This window comes from Gadus macrocephalus, chromosome 7 (assembly GCF_031168955.1).
Source record: "Gadus macrocephalus chromosome 7, ASM3116895v1".
Taxonomy (NCBI): domain Eukaryota; kingdom Metazoa; phylum Chordata; class Actinopteri; order Gadiformes; family Gadidae; genus Gadus; species Gadus macrocephalus.
The window spans coordinates 2692028-2711787 of record NC_082388.1 but is presented as its reverse complement, the minus strand read 5'-3'; the positions used below and the strand labels follow the sequence as shown (position 1 = coordinate 2711787).

At 42.5% G+C, this 19760-nt stretch overlaps 1 protein-coding gene and 1 long non-coding RNA gene across 12 annotated transcripts in view; both read left to right on the top strand.

Moving 5' to 3' along the window:
- Positions 1-18958, top strand: part of LOC132460631 (zinc finger protein 431-like) — a 153890-nt gene extending 134932 nt beyond the window's left edge. For 3 of the 10 annotated variants that reach the window (XM_060055379.1, XM_060055378.1, XM_060055377.1), the window contains exons 2-3: positions 14077-14140; positions 17135-18958. In XM_060055379.1, coding sequence (XP_059911362.1) covers positions 14128-14140; positions 17135-18879 — 1758 coding nt within the window. In that variant the 5' untranslated portion in view covers positions 14077-14127 and the 3' untranslated portion in view covers positions 18880-18958. Of the gene's footprint in view, positions 1-3918; positions 4058-7159; positions 7185-11502; positions 11570-13079; positions 13364-14073; positions 14141-16544; positions 16617-17134 lie in introns of those variants that run through there. The other 7 variants (XM_060055375.1, XM_060055372.1, XM_060055374.1 and 4 more) reach the window with 6 other exon arrangements.
- On the top strand, positions 4060-6525 carry LOC132460769 (uncharacterized). 2 transcript variants are annotated; one of them, XR_009526425.1, is made up of 4 exons: positions 4060-4185; positions 4951-5008; positions 5280-5763; positions 5978-6525. It is a non-coding gene; the product is annotated as an uncharacterized LOC132460769 (long non-coding RNA). The 2 variants fall into 2 exon arrangements; XR_009526424.1 differs by lacking the exon at positions 5978-6525 and having other exon boundaries at positions 5280-5953.
- Positions 18959-19760: the final 802 nt, after the last annotated feature.

Here is a 19760-nt window from a genome sequence, read left to right as displayed (position 1 = left end):
TAATTCAGTTTCGCCTAGGCAGAATGAAAGTTAAAGATATCTACAATTGTAGATATCTCTAATCAAAATTCCTTTCAAGATATCTATAACTTGATAATAGATATCTACAACGTCATTTTGACTAGTCGTAACTCCAGTTAGAGATATCTACAACGTCATTTTGACTAGTCGTAACTCCAGTTAGAGATATCTACAACTTCATTTCGCCTAGTCAAAACTTAATTTAAGATATCTGAAAAGGGACATGTAGATATCTTGAATTGAGGTGAATTAAAGATATCTTGAACTGGAATTATGACTAGTCAGAATCAAATTGTAGATATCTCAAACTGGAATTACAGATATCTACAATTCAGTTGCAGATATCCGTAATTCACAAAGTGGATATCCGCAACTGAATTGTAGATATCCGCAATGAGAAACCCCATAGACATGAATGGCGAAAATTACGTAATTTCGCCTAGGAGGAATGTCTTTGTGGATATCTGAAATGACAATTGCGGATAGGAGGAATGTAGTTGCGGATATCCGAAATGTTAGTTTTGACTAGGCGAAACTGAATTGCAGATATCTGCAATGTAAATTCCGGATAGTCAAACTTAGTTAATAAATGACAATTCGGCTTGCCATAGATATCTGCAATTGTCATTTAAGATGTGTGTTGAATGTCGTTTTCCGTGAAGTCATTGCAGATATCTGTAATTCAGTTTCGCCTAGTCAAAACTGAATTACAGATATCTCTAACTATCGTTTCGACTAGTCAAAACTACGTCACAGATATCTCTAACTGTCGTTTCGACTAGTCACAACTACGTAACAGATATCTTGAATGAAGTTGTTGATATCTACAATGTAAATTCCGGATAGTCAAACTTAGTTAATAAATGTCAATTCGGCTTGCCATAGATATCTGCAATTGTCATTTAAGATGTGTGACGAGTTGAATGTCGTTTTCCGTGAAGTCATTGCAGATATCTGTAATTCAGTTTCGCCTAGTCAAAACTGAATTACAGATATCTCTAACTATCGTTTCGACTAGTCAAAACTACGTCACAGATATCTCTAACTGTCGTTTCTATGGCAAGCCGAATTGTCATTTATTAACTAAGTTTGACTATCCGGAATTTACATTGCAGATATCTGCAATTCAGTTTCGCCTAGTCAAAACTAACATTTCGGATATCCGCAACTACATTCCTCCTATCCGCAATTGTCATTTCAGATATCCACAAAGACATTCCTCCTAGGCGAAATTGCGTCATTTTCGCCATTCATGTCTATGGGGTTTCTCATTGCGGATATCTACAATTCAGTTGCGGATATCCACTTTGTGAATTACGGATATCTGCAACTGAATTGTAGATATCTGTAATTCCAGTTTGAGATATCTACAATTTGATTCTGACTAGTCATAATTCCAGTTCAAGATATCTTTAATTCACCTCAATTCAAGATATCTACATGTCCCTTTTCAGATATCTTAAATTAAGTTTTGACTAGGCAAAATGAAGTTGTAGATATGTCTAACTGGAGTTACGACTAGTCAAAATGACGTTGTAGATATCTCTAACTGGAGTTACGACTAGTCAAAATGACGTTGTAGATATCTATTATCAAGTTATAGATATCTTGAAAGGAATTTTGATTAGAGATATCTACAATTGTAGATATCTTTAACTTTCATTCTGCCTAGGCGAAACTGAATTATAGATATCTTGAATTCGAGTTTTGACTAGGCGAAATGACGTTTCAGATATCTGTAATGACGTTTCAGATATCTGTAATGACAAATTATAGGACCGTTTACTTTAAGCGGGAGCGGAGCAGCTCCTTGTTCAATCATCATTCACACAATTCACTGATTACATCGCTCCATATTTTCTCGTGATCTTTTCGATCACAGCCAACGCCATGACTGCTCCTTTCTTATTCCATTCGGAAATGAACCCACTTCTTCTTTGATTATGGCGGCAAGGGGAAATTACGTATTTCTGGATATCTAAAACGTAATGCCCAACACTCAAATGACGTTTGAGATATCTAACTTTCATTCTGCCTAGGCGAAACTGAATTACAGATATCTGCAATTGTCATTTAAGATGTGTGACGAGTTGAATGTCGTTTTCCGTGAAGTCATTGCAGATATCTGTAATTCCGTTTCGCCTAGTCAAAACTGAATTACAGATATCTCTAACAGTCGTTTCGACTAGTCAAAACTACATTACAGATATCTCTAATTTATGGCAAGCCGAATTGTCATTTATTAACTAAGTTTGACTATCCGGAAATTACATTGCAGATATCTGCAATTCAGTTTCGCCTAGTCAAAACTAACATTTCGGATATCCGCAACTACATTCCTCCTATCCGCAATTGTCATTTCAGATATCCACAAAGACATTCCTCCTAGGTGAAATTACGTCATTTTCGCCATTCATGTCTATGGGGTTTCTCATTGCGGATATCTACAATTCAGTTGCGGATATCCACTTTGTGAATTACCGATATCTGCAACTGAATTGTAGATATCTGTAATTCTAGTTTGAGATATCTACAATTTGATTCTGACTAGTCATAATTCCAGTTGAAGATATCTTTAATTCACCTCAATTCAAGATATCTACATGTCCCTTTTCAGATATCTTAAATTAAGTTTTGACTAGGCGAAATGAAGTTGTAGATATCTCTAACTGGAGTTACGACTAGTCAAAATGACGTTGTAGATATCTCTAACTGGAGTTACGACTAGTCAAAATGACGTTGTAGATATCTATTATCAAGTTATAGATATCTTGAAAGGAATTTTGATTAGAGATATCTACAATTGTAGATATCTTTAACTTTCATTCTGCCTAGGCGAAACTGAATTATAGATATCTTGAATTCGAGTTTTGACTAGGCGAAATGACGTTTCAGATATCTGTAATGACGTTTCAGATATCTGTAATGACAAATTATAGGACCGTTTACTTTAAGCGGGAGCGGAGCAGCTCCTTGTTCAATCATCATTCACACAATTCACTGATTACATCGCTCCATATTTTCTCGTGATCTTTTCGATCACAGCCAACGCCATGACTGCTCCTTTCTTATTCCATTCGGAAATGAACCCACTTCTTCTTTGATTATGGCGGCAAGGGGAAATTACGTATTTCTGGATATCTAAAACGTAATGCCCAACACTCAAATGACGTTTGAGATATCTTTAACTTTCATTCTGCCTAGGCGAAACTGAATTACAGATATCTGCAATTGTCATTTAAAATGTGTGACGAGTTGAATGTCGTTTTCCGTGAAGTCATTGCAGATATCTGTAATTCAGTTTCGCCTAGTCAAAACTGAATTACAGATATCTCTAACAGTCGTTTCGACTAGTCAAAACTACATTACAGATATCTCTAACTGTCGTTTCGACTAGTCACAACTACATTACAGATATCTTGAATGAAGTTGTTGATATCTACAATGTAAATTCCGGATAGTCAAACTTAGTTAATAAATGACAATTCGGCTTGCCATATTTCGACTAGTCAAAACTACGTCACAGATATCTCTAACTGTCGTTTAGACTAGTCACAACTACGTAACAGATATCTTGAATGAAGTTGTTGATATCTACAATGTAAATTCCGGATAGTCAAACTTAGTTAATAAATGTCAATTCGGCTTGCCATACTAACTGTCGTTTCGACTAGTCACAACTACATTACAGATATCTTGAATGAAGTTGTTGATATCTACAATGTAAATTCCGGATAGTCAAACTTAGTTAATAAATGACAATTCGGCTTGCCATACGTTTCGACTAGTCACAACTACGTAACAGATATCTTGAATGAAGTTGTTGATATCTACAATGTAAATTCCGGATAGTCAAACTTAGTTAATAAATGTCAATTCGGCTTGCCATACACACACGCCCCGATGCCTCGACGCCAACCATAACATCACTACATATAGTAAGTTTCACCGACGACTGCTTTCTCAACTTGGTCCAATACAAAGCTGGACTTGCGGAACGTCTTGAAATGGAGTCTGGATCTGTACCAACACTCCTGAGAAGGGTCCAGCTGCAGGCTTGGGCGTTCCCGTCATGACACAAAAACGCCCATCGGGCGTTCCCGTCATGACACAAAAACGCCCATCAGGCGTTCCTGTAGCGTTTCATCGATCAATCAAGAAGAGGTGAGTGAGTTTCGCAAGGCTTGCTTTTTTGGCGGTTTTACCTCGTAGTAACTTTCCAGAAAAACGAAAGAGTTATGATGAGAGATTATGTCAGTAAGTATGATATTGTTTATTTGACAACATTGGCTGTGAAGTATTCTCATTTAAATCACTGATTTAGCTGTGGTATCGTTGTATTCGAATCCGATATAAATACTCGTGACAAGCATGGTTCGGTAGCAGCGAATGCTATGCTATCTCGTCCATAAACGTTGCATATACTATTCAGAAATCAGCAACGTTTAAGACGGTTTGTAGGTAGAGGGTAAAGTTTGCAGCGAAGGCTTTGCCGATTATTTTACTGTGAGGTTAACATTACCAAAGTACATTGTTAAGTTGGATGTTAAGGTGTCAGCTGGCAGCCTGGCATGGTAAGAGGCATGACATCGCGGCCACTCTGCTTCGTTGTGGTGACACACACATCTGATAAAACTGTGCATCGTACTAGTACGTCTAACTAACTAGTATGTTTACATGCATGGCATATCAGATAATTCTGTCTGTTCGGTCGCTGCGCAACGAATGAATAAAGATCGTTAGCACTCTGAAAAACAGATGACAGATGTGCCCGAAGTTACTACTTTATTACCTCGCTGATGACCAACGTTTAGGAAAACATGTACTTTTAATTCACCCTTGGGTGAAATCGAAGCGTAGTGTGTACTGAATGCGTGTTGATGATGATGCATATGAATTGCAACTTACACGTCTTCCAAACCTTTTCAGTACCCTGGCACATGCTTTGTCCAATGGACCATGGAAGGGACTTTACTTGGCTGACGTGGTAAAACGTGTGGCTGGCGCACGATTCATTGCATCTAGTAGAGTAGCATTCACTGGTAGACAGGCAGGCCTCTAGATTGTTTATTATGATTTAATGAAGTGTTCCTATGTGACGCTGATGGGCCCTGGTTGCTGCTAAATGCTTGTTGAAAGTGCATTGTGCACTTTTTGTATGTAGCTACAAAATGAGGGTGGATATCACTTTATAGTTTTTAGGCATTATGTACTAATAAGAATCATTGACAAATCACATTCCCCTTATACCACCACAGGACGCACCTCACCAGTATCAGAGCAACAGCTGTGGGGTGTTTATGCTGCTGGTGAGATGCATTATTTTCAGAAATGATGACCGATGACTAGTTTGCAAAACAACTAACTCATTTGTATGTTAATTTCAGTACGCAATGTATTCTACCCTCAAAAGCAATATGATTTCAGTGCCATAGTACACTGCTAAACAGTACTGTAACATGGATTTGTATTAGGCTATGAAGTCATTTAAAGCATAACTTTACTTTTCAGGGGGACATGCTCTCTATCAGGAGGTGGTGGTTGGACAGCTGTTGGAGACCTTTATGCTTGAAAGGTTTATATACTGTGTCCATGTTGCTATTTACTTATTTTTGGTGCTCACGAAGATCGTAGCCAATACACTTGTCTCTCTGTCTCTAGCCCTGCAGAACTAGCTGGCTCCTTCTCCCCCTCTCCATCTCCCCATCTCAGTCACACCTTCCAATCACTAAGCAGTGAAAGGTATTACATACTATGTCCATACTTTTCTATTTACGTATATTCTCTCTTGCTCTTTCTCAGACTTTTGATCGATCAGTGATTCCCTTTTTGTTTAATGGTGTGGGTAGTGTTGGTCTGGGCTTGTGTGATTGAATTGAAGGTTGATTATAATCCCTGTTTCTCTCCCTCTCTCTCGCTCTCCTTCACTCTTTTTCGGATCTCTCGCTCTCTCTAGCCCTGCAGGGCTAGCTGGCACACCAAGCTCACCCTCTCTATCTCCCCATCTCAGCCACACGCTCCAATCTGGCACAACAGAGGACAGGCCATTCTTACCACCCGAAGTCCTTCAGCAAATTGTTCAAGAGACGCTGAGACTGGACATGGCGATGCTTGGCGTGTTCAACAGGGTTTCAAACACATTCCGAGAACTAATCAAGCCTCTCCATCCTTCCATATATATAAATGAGTTTGGCAGGGGACATTAAGCTTAATAAAGACAATCTCATATGCATAACGGTTAGAAAGATTTACAACAATGCAGGCTGTGGCAGTGGCGCTACGCCTCAAAGGCTTCTTAAAAAAGAAGAATTGGCCAAGAGCACCCCTGGTACTGAGGCACGTTGCATATGGCAGGTTTGTCATAAAAGATGTCTGCCTAGGATAATGTTCTTTTATTACTCCTTTTTCGTTTTATTTGGGACGTCTTTTTTTGCAATCCCTTTCATTTGTAAATGTGCATACTACTGTAGTAAATGTATCTGCCCAGAAATGCTGGTATTTTATTACTCCTTTCTTTTGTTTTTGTGACAAATGCTATACTATGTATAACATGCATTTGTGCCTACGATGTATGTTGTAAGGTTAATTGTTACAGAGCAATTACTGTTTTTTTTGTCTTTATTGAAAACATTCATTTGGAAAAGTAAGTGAACACTTGGAGTCAAATGGCCTACTGTTTGAGCCTTCATAGTGTCTGGTAACTGGATTTGAACTGCATAATGTCCCAAGTGTTATTTTAATCTATTCATTATTTAATTTGGGCATATTCTTAAACAACTATATCAAACATCTCACTTATACCTAATACCCTACCTATACTAACCCAGACGATAATGAACATGAGATCATGGAGCCTCCCTGTAATGATCGTGTTGCATCAAGTTTGATGCAAAGTTTGGGTCGAGATCCGACACATAAATGTAAGTTAACATTCTGTAGGCCTAGCTGGCTAACGTACCCGTATTACGAGATCGAAGAAGGGGGTGCTAACGTCAGTTCTATGCTGCCCATACTACTAGATCGACGAAGAAGAACTGGGCGTTCCAGCCTGCGTAAACGAGAACGCCGGGGGGGCGTTTTAGTCTGCGTGAACGGGAACGCCCATTTGTGTCTGCAGTCGGATGATATTGACACTCCTCGGCTCAGCGACAAATCTCGGACAAGTAAGTGAACTACCGCTATATCATTGTGTTGCTTTACTGTTTATGGTTACCTTGTTGTTACCCTAGCATTTGCTCTACAGCTACCAGCCCAGTTACTGTGTCTAACGTAAAGGTAGATGGCATCAGGTATGTGTGTGAATACACACACTGTAATGCGAGTGTTGTACACTTCTTTGTTATTTGGATAACCGTTCTGACTGAGCGTGCACCTCTGCAAACCAGGGGGATCACACGAGAATGGGCAAAGTTCAGCAAAGGGGGTACAGACACTGATTTTGTCGTGGAATCTATTAACGACTTTAACTTCAACTAACTAAAAACATGAGGAATCGGAGAGTCCGGATCAAGTATTGGCAGAGACTTTATTGCTACCCCTGAGCAAGCAACAACAAAGCCCAGTGAGGTTTGAAAAAGACGCTGCAGAATGATTCACGTCCTGCTCCTTATATCCCCAATCATTACACAATACAAAGTTGGACTTTCATCAAATATTGATTTGCATAGCATGTTTTTTTTTGGGTCATACTGTATCTTCTGAACATATATTAACCTCTATGCAAACAGATGATGATGCACATGTGTGAATGTCAGCATTGTCTTCAGAGAGTACATCAGATAAGAATAGCGTGAACCCACTCACTGGCGCCACATAACACCTAACATATAGGTGAAAGGTGATCAGCTATCTTCCACCATTAAAGTATCTATATGATATATAGGCCTAATAATAGTCATAGTTTAACATAAAATGTAAGGTTAATTTCTATCATGATCTCTGCTGCTTGGATACCAAGGGAATGTCCAGAATCTTTAAGAATGTCTGCTCATATGGAAGAAATTAACAAACTATGATTATTTCAGGCCTATATATCATATAAATACATTAACAGTGGAAACAAGGTTTTGACACAGCGCAGCGGAGTCGGGTCCCTCTGTTCGTATCTTGTGTACTGCCAGGTGTAGGGTCCAAGGGGTCAAGATGAACAGACGTCAAACTTCGGCTGCACTTTGAAAAATGTGCTGACATGCACACACTACACACACCAACGCTCCTCGTGTGTTCTGTATGCATTGGGATCAATGTACGCTCTGACCTGGAAAAAATCATGTTATGTAAATCAATATGTTATGTAAGGATTGGATATATAAGGAGCCGAAGTCGAGAATATCGGCAGGCTTTGTGTTGCCTGTTCACGGGTAGTGGGGGATTTAGTATTGATTCGTTTCCGTGATTCAGTTCGCTTTGGTCAGTTCGCCAAGACGAGTCGATCGGGAATCGTTCAGTCGTTCAGTCGAGTTTCCGGTAGTGGTGAATCGAATCAAGGAATGCACGGTTCTCAAACTCGGCTCCTCCCTCGTTCTCATTCTTAATCGTCAACATTATAACTTTAACCAAACACAGCGGGATTGGGAGTGTAGTTGATTATTGAATGTTTAACATATCAGCAAGATAATAGACTTGATTTAGCAATGATGGTGGGGGTCCCGGGTGTTTTAGGCTCTCATAAACAGAACCCTGTGCAGCCCAAGACTAAATCTACAATAGATCTATTGTAGATTATTAATTTTCGCATCAATGCGAAAATTAACACTGCCTTCAAAATGAGAGCTGGTAAATTGTGAAAAATGCATTAAACTGTAATCAGAAAATGCGGTTATATGCTGTAGACCCTATAGTATCTGTGGAATAAAGGCTGGTACGACTTTGAAATTACAAATATGTACACTTTATGTTGAAATTATAGACCATCACTATTCCCATTTGAACGAATGGCGAGAGCTGGCAGGTTGTAAAAATGTTATTAAACTGTAAGAACACAACGCGCCTATAAAATTGAACAAGGTCCAGTAACTAAAAATTCCTTCCAAGAAAGGTCAGAAGTTACTGCTTAGGCCTAAAAAAAACATCCTGTTGGTTGTCAGTTGAGGTCATGGGTAGGTAGGGAATTAATTATTATTATTTATTTATTTTTTCCAGCGGCAGCGAATGATAGGTAGGTTGTTTTCATTTAAAAACGAGAAAATTCGCTCATCCTTGTACAGAATGAAGGGGAGCTGTACCAAAACGTTTTTTTTTTTTTTTTTAAAGCTCATAAAATAATTTGGGTCGCACATAAATTGACAGGGTCGGTCGGAAACCGGAACCAAACAATATTTTTTTTTAGGCCTAACCTGGTCTGTAGTCAACATATAAAATAGATTGGGCGGCGTATTGCATTGCGTATCCGACACCCCGACGGAGAACTGCTGAGGGGTCTCCGTAGTTACGGAGTCGTATTACGGAGTCGGAGTTGTATACTTTGGCTAAACGGTCCGGGTGGAACTCCGACCATATTCACGCTATGTACGCCGCATTTACAAACCGCGGTACACAGTGACGGCTGGTGGTGATTTTGGGTGGGTGGGCTAACGAATGCATTACATTTATCAATACTTCACAAGGCTCCAGACGCCATGAGGTCACCTTTATATCTCTGTTCATAACTTTCATATAATGTGAATGATTTTTAAACAAGAATAAGGCGTGTCTTTATTTGAAGCACAATTATAAATAAAAAGAAAAATAAGGTGTTTAAAGTGCTTCACTGAGCTGTAATTGAACATTTCGAACTAAACCATTAAGCAAAATAAGACTTTTTTGGTTTTTAAAGTATTACACAATTAAAATGTTGACCGGTCTCCCTTTGCGTAAAATGCGGCTGTAGACGATCACACACTCTTTGGTAGAGACGTCTGTGTCGCCGTCAATCATGAAGGACATGTAGGCCTATGGGGCGTTTCCGACGTCCGCAGCTGTCTTTTGCTTTAAGGTGTCGCCTAGTACTGCAATGTATTGTGCACATGCCATCCCATTGCTATACGTCGGGTTGACGTTTAATCCATTTTTCTTCATGAGAATAATTTCGGATTTAAATTGAGAATGGCAACTCCTCTTTGGCAATGTTGTATGCAACATTAAATTAGATCATTTCCGATTCCTTAGAGAACCTTATTGTTATTGCCTGTCGCTGAAATGCAGCTGGGAGAGGGGCCACTATCTCTACACACTTGTCACGTTATGTTGGGTTATTCAGACAGCTTTTTTAATGTTTCGATACGAAACGTTGTTGACCCGCTTACAAATGCACTATTACCGGCCATATTCTGACCGCACTCCTGACAGTAAATCTGTACATCGTTTGGTTGATGTGTCCCCAATCTCTTCACTTCCAATTTTTCCTCCAAAGACATTTAAGAAAACCGATTAGAAAGTAAATAATCCACTTCGTTCGTTTTCATGCTAACGCCCGCAATACTGCACTTGCGCTACTGTGCTGTGATTGGTCGAAGGTCACTGTACTGTAGCTACTGTGCTAGGTCAGCCTTTGGGCTAAACTAATTTAGCCCAAATGGGAAGCATATGAAGGGGGCGTGTCAGGGCACCTGTCAATCAAACGTCAATGGAAGCTTATGCTACTGCGCTTGGGCTCAATGAAATTAGCCCAAATGGGGGCGTGTCGCGACACCTGTCAATCACAATAAAATGGCCGCTTACGCTACTGTGCTTGGGCTGAATGACTAGCCCAAATGGGAAGCATATGAAGGGGGCGTGTCACGATACCTGTCAATCAAAATTGAATGGAAGCTTACACTACTCCGCTTGGGCTGAATACATTTAGCCCGTTCACAGGAAAAAACCGACAATATGTCATATATCCTGGGTTTTTCTGTCACTTTTTGCTGCTGTTGCTGCTTTAGGTTCTACCAAAATTTAAACAATATGTTCTAAGTTTTTTAATAATATTTTTTCATTTTTACTGTAAAAGCTAGGGAGGGCTTAGCCCTGTTAGCCCATTAATACCAGCCGTCCCTGGCGGTACACCTCTGTAACCGCATCGAAGTGCCTGTACCGTGAAGGTTCGGTATAAATCCGTGTACCGCTACACCCGTAGTAGAGAGGTGCTGCTGCATTGTCTCTACAACAGAGACAACGCAGCGATATCAACATGAGTTGTTCTAACTGGAGGGATACTGATATCCGCAAGCAGCTGACCATCATGGGAGAGAAGGTGATGCAGTTGCTAATAATGAAGACGGGGAAAGCTGGTACGATCTACGAGAAAGTACCAGAAGAACTGCAGCAAAATAAAGCATATGTTGTCGTTTTTGCACTTGTTGTTTTATCCTACACTGAGATGTAAACTCATTCTTGCATGAGTGTCTTCAATTAAAAAAAACAAACATAAAAATGCATAATGTGTCCTTCGTGGGGATTGACAACTATTCTGTGCAAATGAAAGAATATGTCTTGAGTGTGTTTCCTTCTTTATGTGGAAAGCAGCAGACCCCGGACACCATTTCAATCAAGGTTGAAGAGGATATTGGTGGAGGCATGCCCGCTGTAGGTTAGTAATACACATTGCATCCATGGAAGCAAACGACCTGGATCAACTGAGAATGTACTCGATTCTAACTGCGCTGAAAAGCCTGGTCCTCTTTGGAAAAGCATCATGACCGGCTCCCTGCTAAAACACGAGTCAAACTTGGGAGTAGCATTTCAAAGATGGAATCAGTAAAGAGCCCAGAAGGGTTTCAAGACGGATGCCACATGAGCTGGTTTATTATTCTCCAACATCAATGAATTCAAAATGTATAAATGTTAGCTGATCAGCTTACAGGGAAGGATACATTGTCGCTTGATATTGTCAAAAATAGAATAATTGCCCCTGTCTCGCATGTCATGTTGTGATCAGATCATTTTGCGCTGGTGTTCGTTCAGTGTGTCCTCCACCTGGCCCCCGCTTGAGCTTTGAGTCTAGGGGGGAGTTTGTTGGAGGAGACATCGCTCTCCAAAACTCTGAATCTTTGTCTGCAGTACACATTTTAAACCCTCTGTGTCAATGGTACATACTAGAGCCCGACCGATATAGGATTTATAAGGCCGATACGGATACGAATATTTTGTGATTTAAAAATCCGATATGCCGATATATCGGCCGATATATATTTTTTTTAAAAAATCCAGAAACGCGCAACAAAACAAACAGAATTCCCTAACATTGGTTATTTGTAGTTATCCTTTAAATCCTATTCACTCTCAGCTAACACGTAACAACAGCAAAACTGGACATGGTAGTCATGAATTAAGTCATGCTTATCGACTTTAGTGAATTGATAGGGATGTTCTTTTAATTGTTATTCAAGCAATGTAGCCTATGTCTCGTGACAATTGCCAACTTACCATGAACACACTTGCACATGTGAGCTGTGTTCGAAATCATTCCCTATTCACTCCCTCACTATTCCCTATATAGTGTGTTTTTGATACATTGCACTATAAAGGGAACGAACAAACGAGAATTCGGACACTATGCTGAACATAAATGTCATTTGCGTCAGTAAATGCGCCGGGTATTTATGTGACGCAGACAGATGCGCCCACATCATGTAAACAAACCGGGCACTCCCCGGGCACACCTCCCTTTCATGCACTATATAGTGCATGAAATTAACCACTGAGAATTCGAACACCACTACAAAATGGCGAGCACCCTATATAGTGCACTATATCCGTGATAGTGAATTATTTCGAACACGGCTATGAACAACACCGATGATCTCCGTCGATCTCCGTCATTCACTCTGCCTGAATCAGCGGGTTTGGGGCGTTAGAGCGCCCTCTGGTGTTTTTTTTTAAAAAATAATCATTTATCTGCCATTATACATGCCGATACCGAATAGTTTGAAAAATGCCTTATATCGGTCGATAATATTGGCCTGCCGATATATCGGTCGGGCTCTAGTACATACACATACATTTAAATAGTTTCAAATGCACAAATACACAGTTCCTCCTTTTATGCCAACAGTGTTCTGAAACAATTACTTTATGTCATTTTCTTTCTCCCTCTGTAGAAGACTGTGATGCCTTTGGAGACCGTAGCACGCAGCGCGGCGCCACCTCGGAGAGTCTGGGTGTGGACGGCCCTGGCTCCTCCCACATGTCCAGTCACAGCGGGGAGCTGAAGATCCTGAGCGTCTACGGTAAAGGGGAGGGCCCACTGGCGTTGGACGGCCATGACACCCTCTTCACCACGTCAGAAGTGGAGGCCCTGAACTCGATGTCTGCGGACCGCAGCGCAGCCAAGAGCCTGGAGCGCGGCGAGCGGCTGGTCCGCCCTGAAGAGCTGATTGTGCAGGTTGGAAATCATCTTCTTATTCAGCATCCAAATGAGAGGCTTCCTCTGTTACATCTCCAGCACACACCCATAGAAAGCACACCCCTTTATGATTCAGTAAAAGCTGCAAGTAAAATATGCCCTTCTTACGCCCACCTTTTTCCTTGCATGGTCCGCGCGTTTACACTGACCGTGGTAATTTACCGGCTTGATATCGCACCCCAATTTACCCTCTCAGACCCTACCCATATTGCTGCTTTTCATTCAGATGTAAATGTGATTCAACAGCTTTGCGGTTCCAGGGGAGGGACTTGGGTAGAGGTTAGGGGTGTAGAACTTTCCTAACGATGCTTTGTCAGCAAAATAAAGCATATGTTGTCGTTTTTGCACTTGTTGTTTTATCCTACACTAAGATGTAAACTCATTCTTGCATGAGTGTCTTGAATTAAAAAAAAAACATTCGGAGTATGCAATTTATTGATAAGACGTGTACTCTCCGTGCATAGCCCCGCCTTCTCCAGTGAACCAAGAAAGCTGGCTCCGTGATGAAGGGGGATTTTACCCCCTCGGTTTTACACAGGCAAGACAATGAATTTGCAGGGCGTGCAAAGCCGCGAACGAACCGGCTTGGCAGTGTAAAAATGCATAATGTGTCCTTAGTGGGGAATGACAAATATTCTGTGCAAATGAAAGAATATGTCTTGTGTGTGTTTCCTTCTTTATGTGGAAAGCAGCAGACCCCAGACACCATTTCAATCAAGGTTGAAGAGGATATTGGTGGAGGCATGCCCGCTGTAGGTTAGTAATACACATTGCATCCATGCAAGCAAACAACCTGGATCAACTGAGAATGTACTCGGTGTTAACTGCGCTGAAAAACCTGGTCTTCTTGGGAAAAGCATCAATACCATCGCCCTGTTAAAACACGAGTCAAATTTGGGAGTAGCATTTCAAAGATGGAATCAGTCAAGAACCCAGAAGGGTTTCAAGACAGATTCCCCATAAGCTGGTTTATCATTCTCAAACATCAATGAATTCAAAATGTTAAAATGTTAGGTGATCAGCTTACAGGGAAGGACACGTTGTCGCTTGTTATGGTCAAAATAGAATAATTGCGCTTTTCTCGCATGTCGTGTTGTGCTGCTCAGAACATTTTGCGCTGGTGTTCGTTCAGTGTCCTCCACCTGGCCCTGCTTGAGCTTTGAGTCTAGGGGGGAGGGTGCTGGAGGAGACATCCCTCTCCAAAACTCTGAATCTTTGTCTGCAGTACACATTTTAAACCCTCTATGTCAATGGTACATTTTAATAGTTTATTTCATGTGTACAAATACTAGGGCTGTAACGATACACAAATTCACGATTCGGTTTGTATCACGATTTTTGACCCACGGTTCGATACATCCCACGATTCTTTTAAATTTAAAAAGCATTTTATTTAAACAACACTTAAATACCAATTATCTTAATGTAACATTTAATAACAAATAATTTGGAACACTGAACAGATTTGAACCGAAAGAATACTATTAAAGTATAGCTAAATTAATAAAGAAATAACCAAAGATTGCAGTTGGAGGATGCTTTTTGCTGGTAGGCATAATAGGGCCCCTTTAACTGTTTGGTTGGTTTATTCAAATATCCTTATTAGCGCTTCTTATTAGGCTATGTAGCTTAAATAATGACATAATCAGGCCGTATAGAATGCAACATGTTTAATAGCCTAACTTTCAATAGATGAGGAAAAACATGAACGTCGCAATAACGAGGCATAGTGTTACGAGTAGCATATGTGTGTGCGGGAGAATGGCAGTGTGCGTATGCGTGTGTGAGTGACGTCAGCGAGTGAGTGGACGAGCGAGGAGAGCGAGCGGTAGCGCGTGTGTCTAGTGAAGAAGCGAACGAGTCCGGTAGAATAAAGTACCCATCCTGTCAATAATCGGTGGCCGCTTCATTCCGACCTATAAGCAGACAAACTGCCAGTCAAATCACACAAAACAATAGAGACAGGATCACACAGGCAATTTTTTTCACGCTTTGCCCACTCTGGAGAAATGTCGTTCATATCGCATATGAGGACTTCGACGGCTGTGGAGAAATGCAATCCTCCGTAGCCACGGAGAGCTGTGATCACAGAGAGGGCATCTCGTCACATATTTACGGCATCGATAGGAGGGGGCGCTGTCAGCAGACTATTATTTAGACAAATTATTAGCAAATTTCAATCGGACAATTTGACCGAAGAGTGAGAAAGGGCATATCGCGCTTCTGCCTTCTCACACCGCGAGACAGGTTTGTGGCTTTGAGTATCGCGATTTTCGGTTTGATACGCGTATCGTTACAGCCCTAACAAATACACACTTCCTCCTTCTATGCAAACAGTGTATCAAAACAATGACTGTCTTTTTTTTCACCCTCTGCAGAAGACTGCGATGCCTTTGGAGACCGTAGCACGCAGCGCGGCTCCACCTCGGAGAGTCTGGGTGTGGACGGCCCTGGCTCCTCCCACATGTCCAGTCACAGCGGGGAGCTGAAGATCCTGAGCGTTTACGGTAAGGGGGAGGGCCCACTGGCGGTGGGCGGCCATGACACCCTCTTCACGGCGTCAGAAGTGGAGGCCCTGAACTCGCTGTCTGCGGACCACAGCACTGCCAAGAGCCTGGAGTGCGGCGAGGGGCTGCTCTGCCACGAGGAGCTGAGTGTGCAGGTTGGAAATCATCTTCTTATTCAGCATCCTAATGAGAGGCTTCCTCTGCTACAACTCCAGCACACACCCTTATAAAGCACACTCCTTTATGATTTAATGTTCCGTAAATGTAGCCTGCCTATTGCCAGACCAAGCTCAATCGTAGATTGCACTTTGGTCTGGGGAAGCTGCTGTCATTGTCTTCAGCACAAGAGGCTTGATCAACTTGTTAAACTGACTCTGTACGCAAATGGCTGCTTGCTGTCGCTTCCCTGTCGTCACTGTGTTAAACCAGCCAATAGGGCGCCAGGGGGAGAACTAACCAACTTGGTGATTGGCTCCTCCAAAAACATATCGGAAGCAGAAAGAAATTAATTGCTCTTCTCCAGACCCTTCTACAGGGTAAATTCAAATCGCCGGCAGAACAGGCTGGGGGCACCCATTCTATCGTAGGTGGGGATTAACAACAATTCTGGGCAAATGAAAGAATTTTGTCTTGTGTGTGTTTCCTTCTGTTTGGAAAGCAGCAGACCCCAGACACAATTTCAATCAAGATTGAAGAGGATATTGGTGGAGGCATTCCCGCTGTAGGTTAGTTATACACATTGCATCCATGCAAGCAAACGACCTACCAACTGAGAATGTACTCGATTCTACCTACGCTAAAAAGCCTGGTCCTCTTTTGAAAATAATCATGACCAAAGCCCTCCTAAAACGCAAGGACAATTATACAGTTTATCGTCGAATGATTTACATCTTCTTCATGGCAGATGTCAGGAATGCTTAATCCGCTCTGATTCCCAGTATAACTACAGTATTGGTAAAGCAGGTGATCGGAAACAACAGTTGACCTGGGTTGTGTCTTGATGACCTCCCCACATCCTTAAACGGCGGAGACGTAGCGGTGCCTTCTCAGCTGGAGCCTTTGATCCTTGACCCCCCCCGAGGGGAACAAGGGAAATGCATAATAAACAAAAAGACATCAGAAAGAAAGTGTCAAAATATACTTCTTCCAATACATCAGTGTGTAAAAGTACATGCTGTATCCCTTTGTGCAAATAATGAATTCAAACCATTACTTTCTCTGTCTTTGTTTTTCCTCTCTGAAGAAGACGGCAATGACATCAGAGACCGTAGCACGCAGCGCGGCGACACCTCAGAGAGTCTGCGTGTGGACGCCCCTGGCTCCTCCCACATGGCCAGTCACAACGGGGAGCTGCGGATCCTGAGCGTCTACGGAAAAGGGGAGGGCCCACTGGCGGTGTACGGCCATGACACCCTCTTCACCACGTCAGAAGTGGAGGCCTTGAGCTCGCTGTCGGCGGACTGCAGCGTGGCCAAGAGCCTGAACTGCAGCGTGCGGTTGGTCCGCCTCGAGGAACTGACCTGGCATCGGGGCGGCCGCAAGGGCCGGCCCGGGGTCTTGTGTGGCAAGGTTTTTCCCAATAATGAGAATATGATCGTTCCCATGAGGACAAAACCAGACGAGAAGCCGTACGGGTGTGACCAATGCACGAAGAGCTTCATTGGGAAAGTACACTTGGAGATCCACATGAGGACTCACACCGGAGAGAAGCCCTACAAGTGTGACCAATGCGCAAAGTGCTTCAGTCAAAGTGGACACCTGAAGAGACACATGAGGACTCACACCGGCGAGAAACCCTACAAGTGCGACCAATGCATGAAGCTCTTCAGTCTGAACTGTCACTTGAAGAGCCACATGAGGACTCACACCGGGGAGAAGCCCTACAGGTGCGACCAATGCATGAAGCTCTTCATATCGAAAACGCACTTGAAGAGCCACATGTGGACTCACACCGGGGTGAAGCCCTGCAAGCCCTACAAGTGTGACCATTGCGCAAAGTGCTTTGGACAAACATACGCCCTTCAGATCCATATTAGGACTCACACCGGGGAGAAGCCCTACAAGTGTGACCATTGCGCAAAGCGCTTCAGACAGACAAGCCAGCTTACGGGCCACATGAGGACTCACACCGGGGAGAAGCCCTACAAGTGTGACCATTGCGCAAAGGGCTTTGGACATTCAAGCCATCTTAAGAGCCACATGAGGACTCACACCGGCGAGATGCCCTACAAGTGTGACCAATGCGCAAAGCGCTTCGGACAGCCAAGCCAGCTTAAGAGGCACATGTGGACTCACACTGGGGAGAAGCCCTACAAGTGTGACCATTGCGCAAAGAGCTTCGGGCAGACATGCCATCTTAAGAGCCACATAAGGACTCACACCGGCGAGATACCCTACAAGTGTGACCAATGCGCAGAGCGCTTCAGAGAGTCAAGCCAGCTTAAGAGTCACATGTGGACTCACACCGGGGAGAAGCCCTACAAGTGTGACCAATGCGCAAAGCGCTTCTTAACGACAAGCCACCTTAAGAGCCACATGTGGACTCATACCAGGGAGAAGCCCTACAAGTGTGACAAATGCGCAATGCGCTTCGAACAGACAAGCACCCTTCAGATCCAGATCCACATGAGGTCTCACACCGGGGAGAAGCTCTACAAGTGTGACCAATGTACGAAGCTCTTCATTCGGAAAGACAAGCTGAAGATCCACATGAGGACTCACACCGGGGAGAAGCCCTACAAGTGTGACCAATGCGCAAAGCGCTTCAGTCAAAGTAACGACCTGAAGATCCACATGAGGACTCACACCGGGGAGAAGCCCTACAAGTGTGACCAATGCACGGAGCGCTTCATTTATAAAGCCTGCCTGAAGAGCCACATGAAGACTCACACCGGAGAGAAGCCCTACAGGTCTGAACAAATGCACGAAGCTCTTCAGTCAGAAAAGGCGCCTGGAGGACCACATGTGTTATGTATTTTAAGCACATAAGCTGCCCCCACATAGCCACTAGGAAGCAGGATCGAACACAAAAGCTGCATTACCCCCACACAGCCACAAGGGAGCAGGATGGTATGATCCATGCAGCTAGCAATATTCCCCATTTCATGTAATTCAAGGATAGACTACACTCCTATTGAGATAACATAATTCATATTTGTACATTCAGTTTAAAAAAACAACCAGCGGTCAGGGTTTCTCTGAGGATTTGCACACAATGTAGATAATCAACACATTTCTACCCAATTAACAATTGCCGGTAGATCCATTTATAAATTTTATTGGTTTCTGATTGTGGCAGATGATTTAATTCACATTACAGAAATGTTTTGCTTTAATTAATTTTCTTACATTGCCTTACATTGGAGATGACAGTAGTTGCAAAGGCAAAATACACTGCTCAAAAAAATAAAGGCAACACTTAAACAACACAATGTAACTCCAAGTCAATCACACTTCTGTGAAATCAAACTGTCCACTTAGGAAGCAACACTGATTGCCAGATTGTGCAACTGGAATAGACAACAGTTGGAAATGATAGGCAATTAGAAAGACACCCCCAATAAAGGAGTGGTTCTGCAGGTGGTGACCACAGACCACTTCTCAGTTCCTATGCTTTCTGGCTGATGTTTTGGTCACTTTTGAATGCTGGCGGTGCTTTCACTCTAGTGGTAGCATGAGACGGAGTCTACAACCCACACAAGTGGCTCAGATAGTGCAGCTCATCCAGGATGGCACATCAATACGAGCTGTGGCAAGAAGGTTTGCTGTGTCTGTCAGCGTAGTGTCCAGAGCATGGAGGCGCTACCAGGAGACAGGCCAGTACATCAGGAGACGTGGAGGAGGCCGTAGGAGGGCAACAACCCAGCAGC